Here is a 14,425-nt window from a genome sequence, read left to right as displayed (position 1 = left end):
ATTCAAAACCGATGCCCTCATTCCGCTTTGGACTCCAAAACTCCCGAAGAGGTTTTCTCTGGTAAGAAACCTGATGTCTCACATTTTAGAATTTTTGGATGTCCTGTCTATTTTCATGTGCCGAAAGAAAAGAGAAGTAAGCTGGATGCTACTGGGAAGAAAGGAATGTTTGTGGGCTACAGTGAGACTTCTAAGGCATATAGAGTCTATGTACCTGGTCAAAGGGAAGTAGAGATAAGCCATGATGTCACTTTTGACGAAGATGCTTCCCTGAAGAAAGTAGTAGATCTTCCTAGAAGAAAACCATGAAGAAAGACCTGGAAATCTGGAAGAACCCCAGGATGAGACTATGCCTGATGTTGAAGAGCCAATGGACCCTATTGATCCTTCCCCTTCTCTAGGAAAGAGGCCATCATGGCTCAGGGACACCCTCGAAGATGCTGAGGGTCATGCTGTCCCAAGGGGAACATTCCGAGAAAGCAAGAAGCCGTGTAGATACCAAGGGTATCTAGCTGCCATGAGTACTATTATACAATCTGAACCTGGATCTTTTGAAGAAGCCATCAAGCATCAAGTCTGGAAGGATGCTATGCATGAAGAATATGAGGCTATTATGAAGAATGATGTCTGGGATGTGGTCCCGAGACCGAAGGACAAATCTGTTGTCACCGCTAAATGGCTCTACAAGATTAAACATGGATCTGATGGGAGTGCTGAAAAGTTTAAGGCAAGATTTGTTGCCCGTGGCTTCTCTCAAAAGGAAGGAATTGACTATGACGATATATTTGCACCTGTGGCTCGATATACCACCATCCGATCCATCATAGCCCTTGCTGCTACGCAAGGATGGAGTCTTCATCAGATGGATGTCAAGACTGCTTTTCTGCATGGTGCAATAAAGGAAGAGGTGTATGTAGAACAACCTCTGGGATTTGAAGTTCAAGATCGAGACACTTATCTCTGCAGGTTGAAGAAAGCCCTCTATGGGTTAAAGCAAGCACCCAGAGCTTGGTATGAGAGGATGGATAGTTACTTGATGAAGCTGGGCTTCACTCGAAGCCTATGTTGCACGAAACTTCAAAGAACCCGACGTTTCGGGTCGTACCCGTACCCGAAACTCCGAAACTTGGCGGAAACTCGGCGGAAACTCGACCATCATGTAATCATATATTAGAGTTAATATAGACTTCTTTTTCCTTTTAAATTGTCATATATGGGTCTTATTCCCTTTTTTCTGGCAAGATAATGTGTTATTCACTTATTTCTTTATATATATATTTTTAGATATACATATATGACGTTTCCGCTGACGTTTCGGCCCACGTTTCCATTTTTGGGAGGTGACGTTTCTAAACGTACCCGTTTCGGAAACTTCGAAACGTTTCGGCGTTTCGTGCAACTTAGCTCGAAGCAATGCTGATCCAAACCTTTACTTTAAGGTTGAAGAAGGAAAGCCTCTCATTCTAGTGCTGTATGTGGACGACCTCTTCCTGACAGGTGATGACCCTCTCATTCATCAATGTAAGAGGGAGCTTGCTGCTGAGTTCGAGATGAAAGACCTAGGACTGATGCACTATTTCCTAGGCCTGGAGGTCTGGCAGAGACCTGGAGAGATTTTCCTTTCTCAAGGAAAGTATATTGTGAAGCTTCTGGAAAGATTTGGGATGGTGGACTGTAAGTCCGTGTCGACACCAATGGAACTCAACTTTAAGAAGTTGAGTGGCAGCGCTGCAGGGCCTATCTTGGCCAATCCTACTGAGTATCGTCAACTCATAGGAGCTTTGATGTTCTTAGTGAACACCCGTCCGGACATATGTTTTGCAGTGAATACTTTGAGTCAACAGATGGTTGAGCCTCATCATTTTCACTGGGTTGGTGCCAAGAATCTTTTGAGATATCTTCGGGGCACGATAAACCATGGGCTGAGATACACTGCCGGGAGTGTGATACTCCGGGGATATACTGATGCCGATTGGGCTGGCAGTGTGGTGGATCGTAAGAGCACATCTGGATGCTGTTTCAATCTTGGTTCTGCTTCGATCTCATGGATGAGCAGGAAGCAGAAGTCGGTGGCTTTGAGCACCGCGGAGGCCGAATACATTGCTGCTAGTATGGCCTGTTGTGAAGCAGTTTGGTTGAGGAAGCTCTTTAGTGAGCTGTTCCAACATGTGCTAGATACCACTGTAATACTCTGTGATAATCAGAGTGGGATTCGTATGACTGAGAATCCTGTGTTCCACGACCGATCCAAGCATATTGATATCAGGTACCACTTTATCCGGGATATGGTACAGCGAGGCGCCGTAAGGCTCGATCATATAGGAACTGATGAGCAGGTCGCGGATATTCTCACTAATCCCCTGGGGAAGGTCAAGTTCCTAACCTTCCGTGAGAGTCTTGGTGTCGTGGAAAGACCCTATGATGTGGGTCCTGTTGGACGATGAGCTCTGGGAGCTCTGGGGGGCTTTGGGGATAGCTTCTCGGAGCTATAAGCACTCATAATGCTTCTGCCCCACCCTTGTGATTATTGAGCTGGTTCGCCACTCATTTAATCTGTGCCCCGTATGCATCCTACCCATTGAGTTCAGGGCTCATGGGAAGTACCTCTCATTTAGCCAATGAGGTGTGGAAAAGCTAGAGACTATTAGCAAAGACTGATGGACGCATCAGAGATTGCCGTACTCTCTATCTAGGATGGCATGGTCCAACCACTTGATCTGGGATCAAGATTTGTGAGGTCTGGGACCTCTGGACTGATTATGTCAGTCGGGGAATGATGTCTTTGTGACTGACCCACTTCTGTTCTGAAATAAAGAAGCCAGCAAAGCAAGTTTCGGCGGGATGACTCACGATGTTAATTGCACTAATAGATGGAGTTCTCCCTAGTTGAGAGGGAGTGTTAAATTTGGACAACTAGGTCCAAACTCCATGTTCTGATGCTCAGATTAAGAGGCTAATATTTTTGTTGGATTCCTCTTTCTGAGAGGTGTAAAATCCATATAAAAATAGTCTTAATCCGATGAGCAGAACTTATATTTTGAATTTATTATTCTTAATAAATTATATGTGCAAAGGTCAGCCAGTTTTGTAATGTAGGCTCACATGCCCAACAGATGTGTCACATACCCTCATTGATGGATATATATATACAGGAAAAGTTGGAGAGAATTTGATCACAACACAACTCACATCTTCCTCTCTCATCCTAAAAAGTACGAGCTACCTGGAGGACGAATTTCAGCCACACGTGGGAAGGACGAAGAGGATTTTTCTGCTGCTAGGGTTTCGCAGAAGTTTGACCAGCGTTGACTTTGGTCAACGCTTGGTCCAAACAAGCTGAAAACTTGTGGGAGGTTCGATTTTTGAAGGCCATACTACCTGGCACAAAAATCGAGGTCAAAGGGTTGACCGTTTTGCTGCTGCGTTGACTTTTAGCTTGCTGCCCCTGCGTTGACTTTTCAGGACAGCGTTGAACTGACTTGGGTTGACTCATCTACTGGTTGGAGGGTTGTTGTGACACATGCTGGGCTGGCTGACCAAAGGAGACTTTGCTGGTTGAAGCATCCTGTTGACCGCCGAAACAAACACATACATTTTTCTTGTTTCTGATTTGTCTTCTGTAAGATCTGCTTATATGTTCTATCTGCATTTTGCTTATCTACTTGTATGATTGCTATGAGAAAAGTGAAATTGCTCTTAGCATAGAACATCTACAAAACTTTACAAGAAGAGCAAGAAGAAGAAGGTGAGTAAGATCAAGTGCTTCCATTGCCTTGAGTTTGGGCACTATGGCACTAAGTGCCCTAATTAGAAGGAGTCCAGTAAGGATCATGTGGCTGCATCAGGATAGGTAGATGTATTTTCTGCCCAGTTCGAGAAAGATTTTTCATTGATAGCTTGCATGACAAGCTCAGCAGACAGCAGTGCACGGTATATTGATTCAGGAGCATCCTTCCACGTGACTAGGAACAAGAAGTATTTTAGCTACATGAAGGAGAAGGACATGCAATTTCAGATTGAGCTAGAAGATGATGGCAAGTACATGACTAGGGGAGTTGGTACTGTCAATTTTCAGAGGGAGTCACGTACTCCTCTCCATCTCAGAGATGTCCTCTATGTTCCAGGCATGAAGCAGAATCTTTGTTTCAGTAGCTAACCTTGAGGACAAGGGTTATGATGTCGTCTTCAGCTGAGGTAAGGCTTACCTCCAACACTTAACTTTTGGATGTAAGAAGCAAAGAGTTGTGAGGATGAAGAATCTCTACAAGTTCCAGGTAGAGACATGTGCAGCCTTGAACAACAAGCCAGGAAGTTCTCGTAGTAGAGAAGTGATGGTTGAGGAAAGCAGGGCTTTGAGAAAGTCCTTAGAGCAAGAGCAAGTTAGAGTAACAGAGAAGAAGCTACTCAAGATGGAGCCTCGACCAGTATCTCGATTTGAGTCTCAGCTAGTTGGCAATTGGGCCAACCAGCAAGATGATGAGGAGAAAAGCCCAGGGAAAGTGGATGCAGCCACTCAGTCAGTGACTCCCAATATAGGGAGAGTTCGAGCCAAGTGGGAAGACAAATTGTTTAGGGAGGATGAGAAGAGCGTTGGACCTCCCAGTACCACCTTCAGGTAGACTAAGCAACCATTGAGATACACAGGGTACATGGCACTTATGACTAAGGTGACAGACTCACACAGCATAATTGGAAAGAACAGGGCTTAAGATCAGATTCCGTAGCAGAAAGCAGGGAAGTCTTCTAGTTCAAAGGGAGCAGTTGCAACAACGAATAATGTGGTGGTGTTGAAGACAAATTCAGGCGGACGAGGTTCTTCCAAAAGTACCTTCTTCGCTAAGAGGTAGTATTAAAAATGTAGTGAGCAAGGTCTTCTAGCTTTGTACCTTAGCCTGTGATGGCCTTGAAGTGCCCTTCCATCAGCATGAGTGCAAGCTCGTGAGTTAAACTTCAGTTATGATTAGTTATTTCCAGTTTACTAGAATAATCATCAAAATTACATGCATAGAGTTGGAGCTTTAGTTAAGTGGAATCTTCATCAGTTTGACTACAAGATGAGGTGGTAATTACAGGTTGAGTTAGAACAAGTGAGTCTCCAATGTTGATCGGAGAGAGAACGTGTTAACAACTCCACTCTCAGTTAACTCACAATCAGAACTCAGGTTCTAAATTTTGAACTGTGCCTCCTTGCATGTTCAAATTGGACTTATAAAGGAAGGATGAAGGCACAAGGAATAATCATTGTTTTGTGCACAAGGTTGTGAGACAAAGCAGCTCACAAGTTTCTGAGAAGGGTCTTGATTGTGGAGAGCACATAGAACTTGTTTCCTAATAAATAGGAGGAACAAGTGCACAAGTATTTAGGAGTTGGTTGAGTGCAGGAAAGAGGAGTTGGGGGCCTAAGAAATAGGGGCTCAAGTGCGATAGAAAATAGGGCATGAAGTGCGCTCGGAAATAGGAGATCAGCACAAGTAATAAAGCTGCCAAGTGTAAAGGGAAAGAGGAGCATAATTGAAGCAAGACAGCAGGGCTTACTGAGCAAGTCAAGAAGGCAACAGAGGATTGGTTGAGAGCTAGAGGGTCGAGATCAAGCAGTGATCTAGGCCAGCCAAGATTAACCATGTCAGCTGAGATTTGAGAGAGAAGCAGAACACTTTCTCAATAGAGACAGATTGCTTTGTAATAGATTCAATTGCTCCAAGACAACCAATAAAATACCACATCAAGCAAGCAGGTTTTCCCTGTTGGGTTTCCTGACAATATATGTGTGTCAATATTTGTGTGATGTGTTTTTATCTGTGTTTTTATTCCGCTGCTTATAAGTTGTTAAGAGGCTCTGTATCTTGGTGAAAGTTAACTAGGTTTCAGTTTTCAGTTATTAATCTAAGTAGTTTCAGAGTTTCATGTAAATTTAACAGTAAACTCTTGGAAAAGAAGACATCTATGAAATTCAAGGATAAATGAACCAATATGCTCTGGGATATCAAACACAGAAACTAAGCAAGTGCCCAAGTAAAATTTCATGAATTGTCATTGCAACAGAAAGCATGACATTTCTGAAATCACGAGCCTGTATCATAATATCAGACATCGAGGAGAATAAGGATATAATAAGGTTTTGGATAAAGGTTGTCACATAAATAATAAATACTTGAGAATCGAGATGAATTTGGTCTTGAGCATTAACATATCTCGATATATGAGATAAAATTTAGGACACTTTCCAAACAGAGAAAGGGGCAAAAAATGGTTAAAAAGCATTCTATTTCGTTGGAGGAAAGAAAGATCAGATAGAAACACCTAAACATTTGTCGTGATCATATAGAAGTTTATACAAAACCATTACACATTTAGGAAAACGAACAATTTAAGATAATATCTCAATATTTTTGTGATTTAAGATGTAGTAGTGTTTATCATCAGACTGGAAGCCTATAAAATTATTCGCTCAATGCACATTGACCAAAGAGTCAAGGCCCAGAAACAAGGAATGTTCTTTGCAAAGGGAGGTGAAAAATGACGGATATGTTACTTTTTCCTTGTTTTTTCCGCGGCCTTATATAACAAAGCAACCTCAATTGTTTCGTTTTGTCTTAACTTGGTTATTCCAATTTCATAGCTTCTGTGTTCTGATACAGCACTCTCAGTGATATTCTAAGCTAGGGGAATACCTGAGTCTTAAAAAGTCAATTACATTAAGCCTGATTTCTCCGAGTATATTTGGGAATGTCATTTTTTCTCAATAATAAACATAGCTACCTAAATTTCTCAGCTTCAAATATTTTCTTGCAAAAATCCTATCAGAAATATACTAGGGTAAGGAAAATTTGGGATTCCAAAGTGTACCACACAGAACTGAAGCTTCTGAAGCCAGATTAACCAATGACTTTAGGGACTATATTGTGTGTGCAAACAATGTGTGATCCCCCACCCCAGGAGTTGAACTCAAGACCACCACCCTCTATTGGCAGCAATTACCATAAAGTCATGGACTTAACATGCTTTATTAATTTTGGGTTCCTTCAGGCATATTTCTGAACGGGTTCTTGCCTGAATTTATTTACATAATTTTCTCAGCTTCAAAATTTCCAATGCAGCTGGCATCATAAATGTACTGGGGTAATAAAAAATCAGTCTTGACAATTGCATCAAGCTTGGGCTCTCCAAGCCACATTTCCAGTGACAATAGGCACTCCGTTGTCTGTATAAATGATATGACATCATGAGGGTTGAAACTCAGAAACACAATTGGTAATCAATCACCACCCACAAAACACAAGCATTATCCATATTTTATCATTGGCCTTGCTTTGGTTAAAGAGGAGATTTTGCAGCTGATTCCATTCACACCAATTAGCAGTTTATTTAAAATGCTACATCTTTTAATGTCATTTTAATAATCAATCCTTTTAAATCATCGCAGTCTTCTCATCATGTCAATGCCAAACCTTTTACATGTAAGAGAGATTCAAAATAACAATTAATAAGATTGAAAACATAAATCAAAAAAGCATAAACTGTGTGCATCCATCAATAAGGATCGCAACATTCCCTGCATGTTTAAAATACTGCTCTCAACTTAGGTAGGAGGAAAACTTCTTTACATACTATGGCATAGCAAGAAAACATATAAAGAGGAAATTGCACTTCGAACTTACTCCATTACTATATATACATTTGAATTGTCTTCATATGCTTCATGAAATTTCACCAAGTTATGGTGTCCTGTCAATGCTCTGAGAATTTTTACCTCCCGCCTAACATCCTCAATGGCAATGGCTGTGGTCATCTGTTCAACAAAATTGCATATGCAGATGAGAGAAACACTTAGCTTGTTATTTTTGGTATTGATCTATTAATGCTCTTTGAAGAAACTTGAACGCCTAAACTGTCTGCGCACTACTATAGTTGACAGAAAAACAAAATGCAAAGATCACAAACTAGTACTCCAACACTCACGTCTTACATTAAGTTGCAAAGATCAAATATGACAAAAAGCACAAGAAGTGTATTCTCATGGAAACAAAAGATTCATTAAAGATTAAAAAATGCCAATGTAAAAGAAGAAAAGGATCAACTGTGAATTATGTTTTGATCTGGTATTCACAATGTCACAAAATACAAACTACAGCCTTCTTTAATTAACAACTGATTAGGATATCATTGATAGATGTTGTATTCTGAAGAGAACAAGCTAAGCATGTAAGATCATTCACTTGAGATGAAACAATACAGATTTCAGAGATAATAAAATTGAGCACAATCATTGATTGGATACATCATATAACCATCGAACTTAAAACTCATGAAAGAACATGTCATCCAATCTATAATTTCTAGGGGAAAATAAAAGATAATTTGAAAATTTTCAGCTAAATATATGCTTCAAATTTAGTCTTCCTTGCACCTCCACTAAACCAAAACGAAGGTATGTAGCATTATTTCGGTACAGTTTTGTTACTTGTACATGGGTTCAATATTGGATCTCTTGTTAAGAAGCTCCAGGGACTGCATTCCAAAGAGTACCAGAGAGTAATGTCCATGTTACTGTGTTCTTTCAGTGGCTAGGTTGTCCTATGCTAATTTGACTGTGGCTTAAGAATGTGGTGAATATTTAACAAATGGATAAGAAAAAAATAATAATAAAAAATTATGTTAACATCAAGATGCAAGTCGAGAATTTTCTATGTTACAACCAGCCCTCATAAGAAGAAATGTAGCTTTAGAGAAAAGGGTAGAGATTCAATTGACAACGTATTACATATATGTAACTTCGAAATCAATGTCTAATCACTGGGACCAGTTTAACGTCTTCCAATGGTTTGTTCCAACTTCCATATAGTCATTAATGAAATTAAAGGCCTTCTTAAAATCACATTTCAGAATAAAACTAAGAAATGCATTTGGTTTTTAAATATAATTGTCAAACATCTCACTAGGAGATGATAATATATTTGTCGTGCATACAGAAACAATGAAACAACAAGAGAAATATGCCCATCGTGTCTTTTTTGCACTAAAAATGCTCATTGAGGTTAACTCAATCTATTCTCAAAGAAGTAATAATATTACTTTAAAATCCTGCAAGTCCTGGATCAAGGAAATCACATTCTCAACAAATAAAATTGCACCAAGAGAAGTGAGATCACTACAGCCCAGTGTGGGAGAGATCTTCGTTAACATATGTACATATTTGGGTACCACTAATAAAATAAAATATAGAAAATTGGCATGACATCTAATGTCGAAAAGAAAAGAATGACCCAGCTAAAAAACTATCATAGATACATCCTAATCCCGGATCTTTTAAGTGCTGATAGGTTTGCACCTAGGTCCTTTATCCCTCTCAGTGCTTAATAGATCCAGTGTTAAGATGGATCTATGTTAGTGAAGATAAGAACATATACTACAAAAGATGTGGACCAGTCAAGTAGACGCACATAGTAGTTGAGTAGTCCATTTAGCTCCATGAATCCATCCACCAGTTAAAACTCCAGGCAAGAATACAGCACATTCACATCCTGTAAAAGGTGATGTTCCACTTTCCTCCCATTACATTCCCTTCCCAAAAGAAATGTTGATCAACTCAAAAGACACCTCTACTCAAATAAAGAAAATCCACTTCTTGAACCAAGAAGGTGCAAAACACCAAAACGAACAAAAAAAAACCAAACCAACAAATAAAAAAAAAAAAAACGGAGATGAATGTTGGCTAAGAAAAATGACATGAACATGTGAACATTTCTTCTTTCTTTTCTTTTCCTTTTTAATAGTCTTGTATCAACTTTCCGAATAAAGGCTAACCAATATCTTGTATGTAACATGTATTTTAAAATATATGTGTAACTGTTTCTAATTTTCTTATATCCATCTTCATAGTAAGGGCAAGCCAATATCTTTGGGTGGCATATATTTTAGAAAATCAGTTATTGCAGATTGAGTAAGTTATTGAGTAAGTTTCAAAGTTCAACAAATATCTCAAAGTAAGTACTTTAATAAGAGGCAAGAACCATTTCATGTTATTCAAGCCCGGTATGTCTTATAAGAGAGTTTAAGACACTGCAATGAACAATCTTAGTTTAAAAGACAGAATGCTAGTTCAAAAGAATTGTGAAATTATAAAATTATACATATGCTGGTCCATATACCTATTAGATACACACACACTCTGATCCAAAGACAAAGGGATCTCGTGTCAATTTGGCATCCCACTAGGCTGCAAGCTTAAATTCAATTATTATTATTATTATTATTATTATACATTGGAATCCACCTAAAGGTAACTGGATCAAATTAAATATTGATGGAGTAACTAGTGGTAAACCTGGACCTCCAGGTGCTAGAGGAGTACTTAGAGATAATGATGAAAAACTCCTAAGCATGTACTACAGATTCCTTGCTGTGGCTACCAATAATAAAGCAAAGATTCAGGCATTGATGGAAGGTATTAAACTATGCCTCAATCATGGAATCCAAAACATTGAGGTGGAGGGAAATCCAAAAATTAGGTGTTGATTTTTTATTTATTACTACACAAAGCCAACAAAACCTATTGGTCCCACCCCCCTGAAAGAAAAACAAACTCCCATCTAACCATGCCCCCAAATTTATCCTCCCCCCTCTCTACCCAAATCAACATTATGAGTTGATGGTCGTGTCCACATTTATTAACAGATCTATTACATATCTATGATAAGAATGCTGGTGTTCTCGAGACACTGTTTAACCCTGCCATCCCACAAATCCAAGATTTTCACCCCTGACAGTCCTCTTCAATCAATTTCACTCCACCATGCCCCATCCTCGGTATGAACGGAAACAACGGGCAAAGGAAATAAGAGGCACATAAGGGAACAGGAGGCAGACCCTGCCAGCGACCAAACATGTGGGGGTACATCAGTCCCAGACTGCAAGCTGTTTAATCGCTGACGGGGTAAAAGAAGGGCGCTTTTGATGATGGCCTGGAACTGAGGTGGGAAGAGATACACCAAGTGATGTTTGTTCAACAGAATTTATGAAAATTTCTGGACTCTGAAAAAACGATCAAGCAGATTTCTGAAATGGAAACTAAGGTGAAGAATGAAAACATGCACATTAATCGCAGGCTTGATGAAATCGCAACCAACCAAGACATTAATGGCTCTAATCTCAGGCAAATTAATGGAGACCTTGTATACTTGAAGGTAATGTTTTCAAATGATTGTAAGTCGACACTTGCAAACCCTTGTCAAATGCACTTCTGCTTTTTGCTCGGAAATGAGCTTGGGGAAAGCACAGACACTCTTTAGCTGCTTCCAGATAAGCCTGAATCCCAGAATGTTATGGGTTCTTTTAGTTTTTATGGTTATGCCTGTCCTAGAACTCAAGGATTGTCAACCAGTAAGGAAGGTTAAAACAATGAAAAAATTATCTGGCTTATGATCGTAATGATGTCATGTTCACTTTCTAAAATAGAATGTTATTTAAGGCTTACCAGCCTCATTTCTGTTTTGTGGACAGATATCTATGAAGGGGATAATCTGAAAATCCACGGTTCTGGACAGTAGTCAATATTACCCTTCCAGGTGGCCATATAAACAGTTTTCTAACTATATATACACATGCAGATAGATCCTGAACAAAATTTCAGGCTTTTCTCGTTCTCTCATTTTCACGGAAACAGTCTACTTGGGACTGAAACCCCCTGATAAGCCCAAGACGACTGGATGCCTACAAAAGGGAGTTGCTTGAGAATTAAAGTCATAGAATTTAGAAAATGCATTAAGCATTTGAGACACGGAAAAATATATATAGATAATTGAAAACGAAGAGTAGTAACCTTGGCCTTGGATATGATCTTGACGGCGACAGACTGGCCCTTCAGCTCTCCTTTCCGGGACTTTGCAAAGCAAGTGTGCCCAAAATGTCCACGCCCAACCTCGTAGCCGAGATCGTACTTCGACGAGAAATTCTTGCTGAAGCCAAAACTTTTGTCCAGAACGACTTCTTCGCTCTCGCTCCCTTCAGGAATCGTAACTTCGTTGGGCTTTACAGCCCCTTGCCGTCTCGCAAGAGCAGCCTTGATATGTTTTGCAGGGGACGGAGGAGGGAACGGCCGCTTGAAAAAACGCCGAGGAGTCGAATTTGCCGGCGAATTGCGGAAATTACTGTTTGCGGGGCTAGGGCTATAGAATGGAAACGGAGAGGGTTTGCTGATTCCGTCAACAGAAGGGGATTCACCGATCCTACATTTGTCATCCTCATTAGAAGCGCCTCCATTGTTTTCCTGTTCTTGTGGTTGCGGTATAGGAACTTCCGGTACCGCCACTTTCCCATAACAGATTCCCATGACAGGCAGACGGGAAAATCAACAAGAAATAAGGCCAAGAATTTCAAGCAAATGCTATTATCACCAATGGCTTGAATCAATCAATAATATTTGAACAAAGCCAAACAGAACCGAAAGATATGCATGGTCTTAACGAAGATGCACATCTCAATCCTCAAAGCTTTCCCAAAAATGCCACTGCAATTCTCCCAGTTTCCGGAAAATACCAAAAGGAACCACAAATCCTCAATCTTTTTCGGAAACAGATCTTTGAATATCGAAATATGGGGTTCAAAAGACGCCACCGTGAAATCCTCTCTTCTTCGCCCAAAAAATGGCACTGTGAATATTGGGCAAAAGGCTTGCCGTTTTCCTACTAAATTAACGAAGGCGCAGATCTATTGAGCCAACAATTCAACTCCCAGAAAAAGTGACGTGCGATACCCTTCTTCTCCTGCAAGTATTCCTCCTCGTCCTGCAAATTCCCTTTCTACTTTCACTGTTGTCTTCCTTCCTTGAGGGGTTCGCTGCCTTGGATTATTGTGGTTGTTAAACAGTGCCCTACTTTCCAGTCCAACGGAACCCTAACGCCGTGGGATGAGGATGAGAGATGACGAAGGTGACTTTCAATTAATGTAATGATATATAATCGTCGATAGGCGGACCCAGCCTGGCCAGAATTTGAGCCCACTTTATTTAAAATCATTAATTACGACACCAAATTTGGATTTGTATGAGATTTGGGGAATAACGACGGGTGGTAACTTTGAATTCTCTTAAACTTTCTTGGGGTTTGTCTAATTTGACCCAATTTGAACAGCTACGCTTCAAATTAAGTTAAGAAAAATCATTTCCTCTGTGGCCATCATGGCTGGCTGATGCCTTTTCATTGAATTTAAAGGATCTAGGTAAATGCCGCGTAATCTAGTGTGGGGAAGCTGTGCCCTAGCTGTCTGTATCCGTATTAGCTCTGTAGCTGGAGCATTCAAAAAAAGGCGTGCCGTGTTTCTTTTGGCACGGCATAACTTTATGGAGGTTTAAGGTTTGAATCAATGATATTTATACCGTAGGGCTGCTGGTTTATTCCGGGCTTCCATCCTCATAATTCTCAATTCTTCATGGACTCGTCCAGATTTCTGAGGATCTCTCAGGTGTTTAATGAGCGCCATGAGCGAATCTGAAACTTTCTTGTACCTTACTATGAAAGTAAAGAGGCTTGATGTTGCCCGATTACCAGATGGGATTGCTTGCGCTGTAAGCAAATAATATGAGCATTTCGATGCTGAAAAATTCGATTGCAGAGCTCATTACTCGTCTAGTCACCTCACCTAACGAATATTTATTTTTAAATGTAAAGCGAAAGATTCCATTCCGTCAGTAAAGGAAAAATAAATAAGTTGAACGATTCAACTCAACTTTTGTTTTTTTCCAACGATTCTCTTTACCATGCATTAACAAACATATATTTATTCTATTTTCCAATTTATTTTAATTTAGTATATATTTTTTTGGTGAAAAAGATATGGATAGACCTTCATTTAAAATAAATAAAAGTTTATTTTTAATTTAATTCGACGATTGTGGCAACAACAAGAGTACACCAACTTTGAGAATTTCATTGGTTGCTAATTTTCGTTTTTTGTTTTAACGGTGGTAAACTTAAGACAAAAATTGGATTTCGTGAAATTTATTTTTGAAGGATACCTACTTTATTCTATTTTTTAAGAAGTTATTTTTTATTAAATGATGGAGAAGCAATTCTATTTTTTACAACGTTATAGTTTTAAATGATACAGAGTTAATTCTATTTTTTAAATGAAAGAGAGAGTTCATTCTATTTTTACAACGTTATAGTTTTAAATGATACAGAGTTAATTCTATTTTTTTAATGAGCTGATTCAATTTTTTTTACGAGAGAGTTATTTCTATATTTTGCATAGTTTTTTTTTTTTTCCGAAGGTGGTAAAACCTATCAACTCAGGTGTCAAACCAACAGTGAGGACAGCCATCTCTCGCTGCTATCCGCGAATGCTGGGTTGACTCATCACTGTTAAATAGGAAAACCACGCCACCTGGCATAACCCTGCTGGTGGTCCGTAATCGGGAGCAGGCTCTCAC

The 14,425-nt window shown here is 39.7% G+C and overlaps 1 protein-coding gene across 1 annotated transcript in view; it reads right to left on the bottom strand.

The window, feature by feature from the left end:
* Nucleotides 1-13,161, bottom strand: part of LOC149263014 (CDPK-related kinase 5-like) — a 39,819-nt gene extending 26,658 nt beyond the window's left edge. The window contains exons 1-2 of the mRNA XM_089425584.1: nt 11,819-13,161; nt 7,659-7,789 (exon numbers count right to left, since the gene is read on the bottom strand). Of these exons, the coding sequence (XP_089281710.1) occupies nt 7,659-7,789; nt 11,819-12,328 (641 nt within the window). The 5' untranslated portion in view covers nt 12,329-13,161. The remainder of the gene's footprint in view (nt 1-7,658; nt 7,790-11,818) is intronic.
* Between the last annotated feature and the right edge of the window lie 1,264 nt (nt 13,162-14,425).

The sequence above is a fragment of the Pinus tabuliformis genome, chromosome 6 (genome assembly GCF_031772625.1).
Source record: "Pinus tabuliformis cultivar Carrire ecotype Pingquan chromosome 6, CPIR1, whole genome shotgun sequence".
NCBI lineage: Eukaryota > Viridiplantae > Streptophyta > Pinopsida > Pinales > Pinaceae > Pinus > Pinus tabuliformis.
Note: the sequence above shows the minus strand (reverse complement) of the source record. Positions and strands in the feature narration are given on the sequence as shown.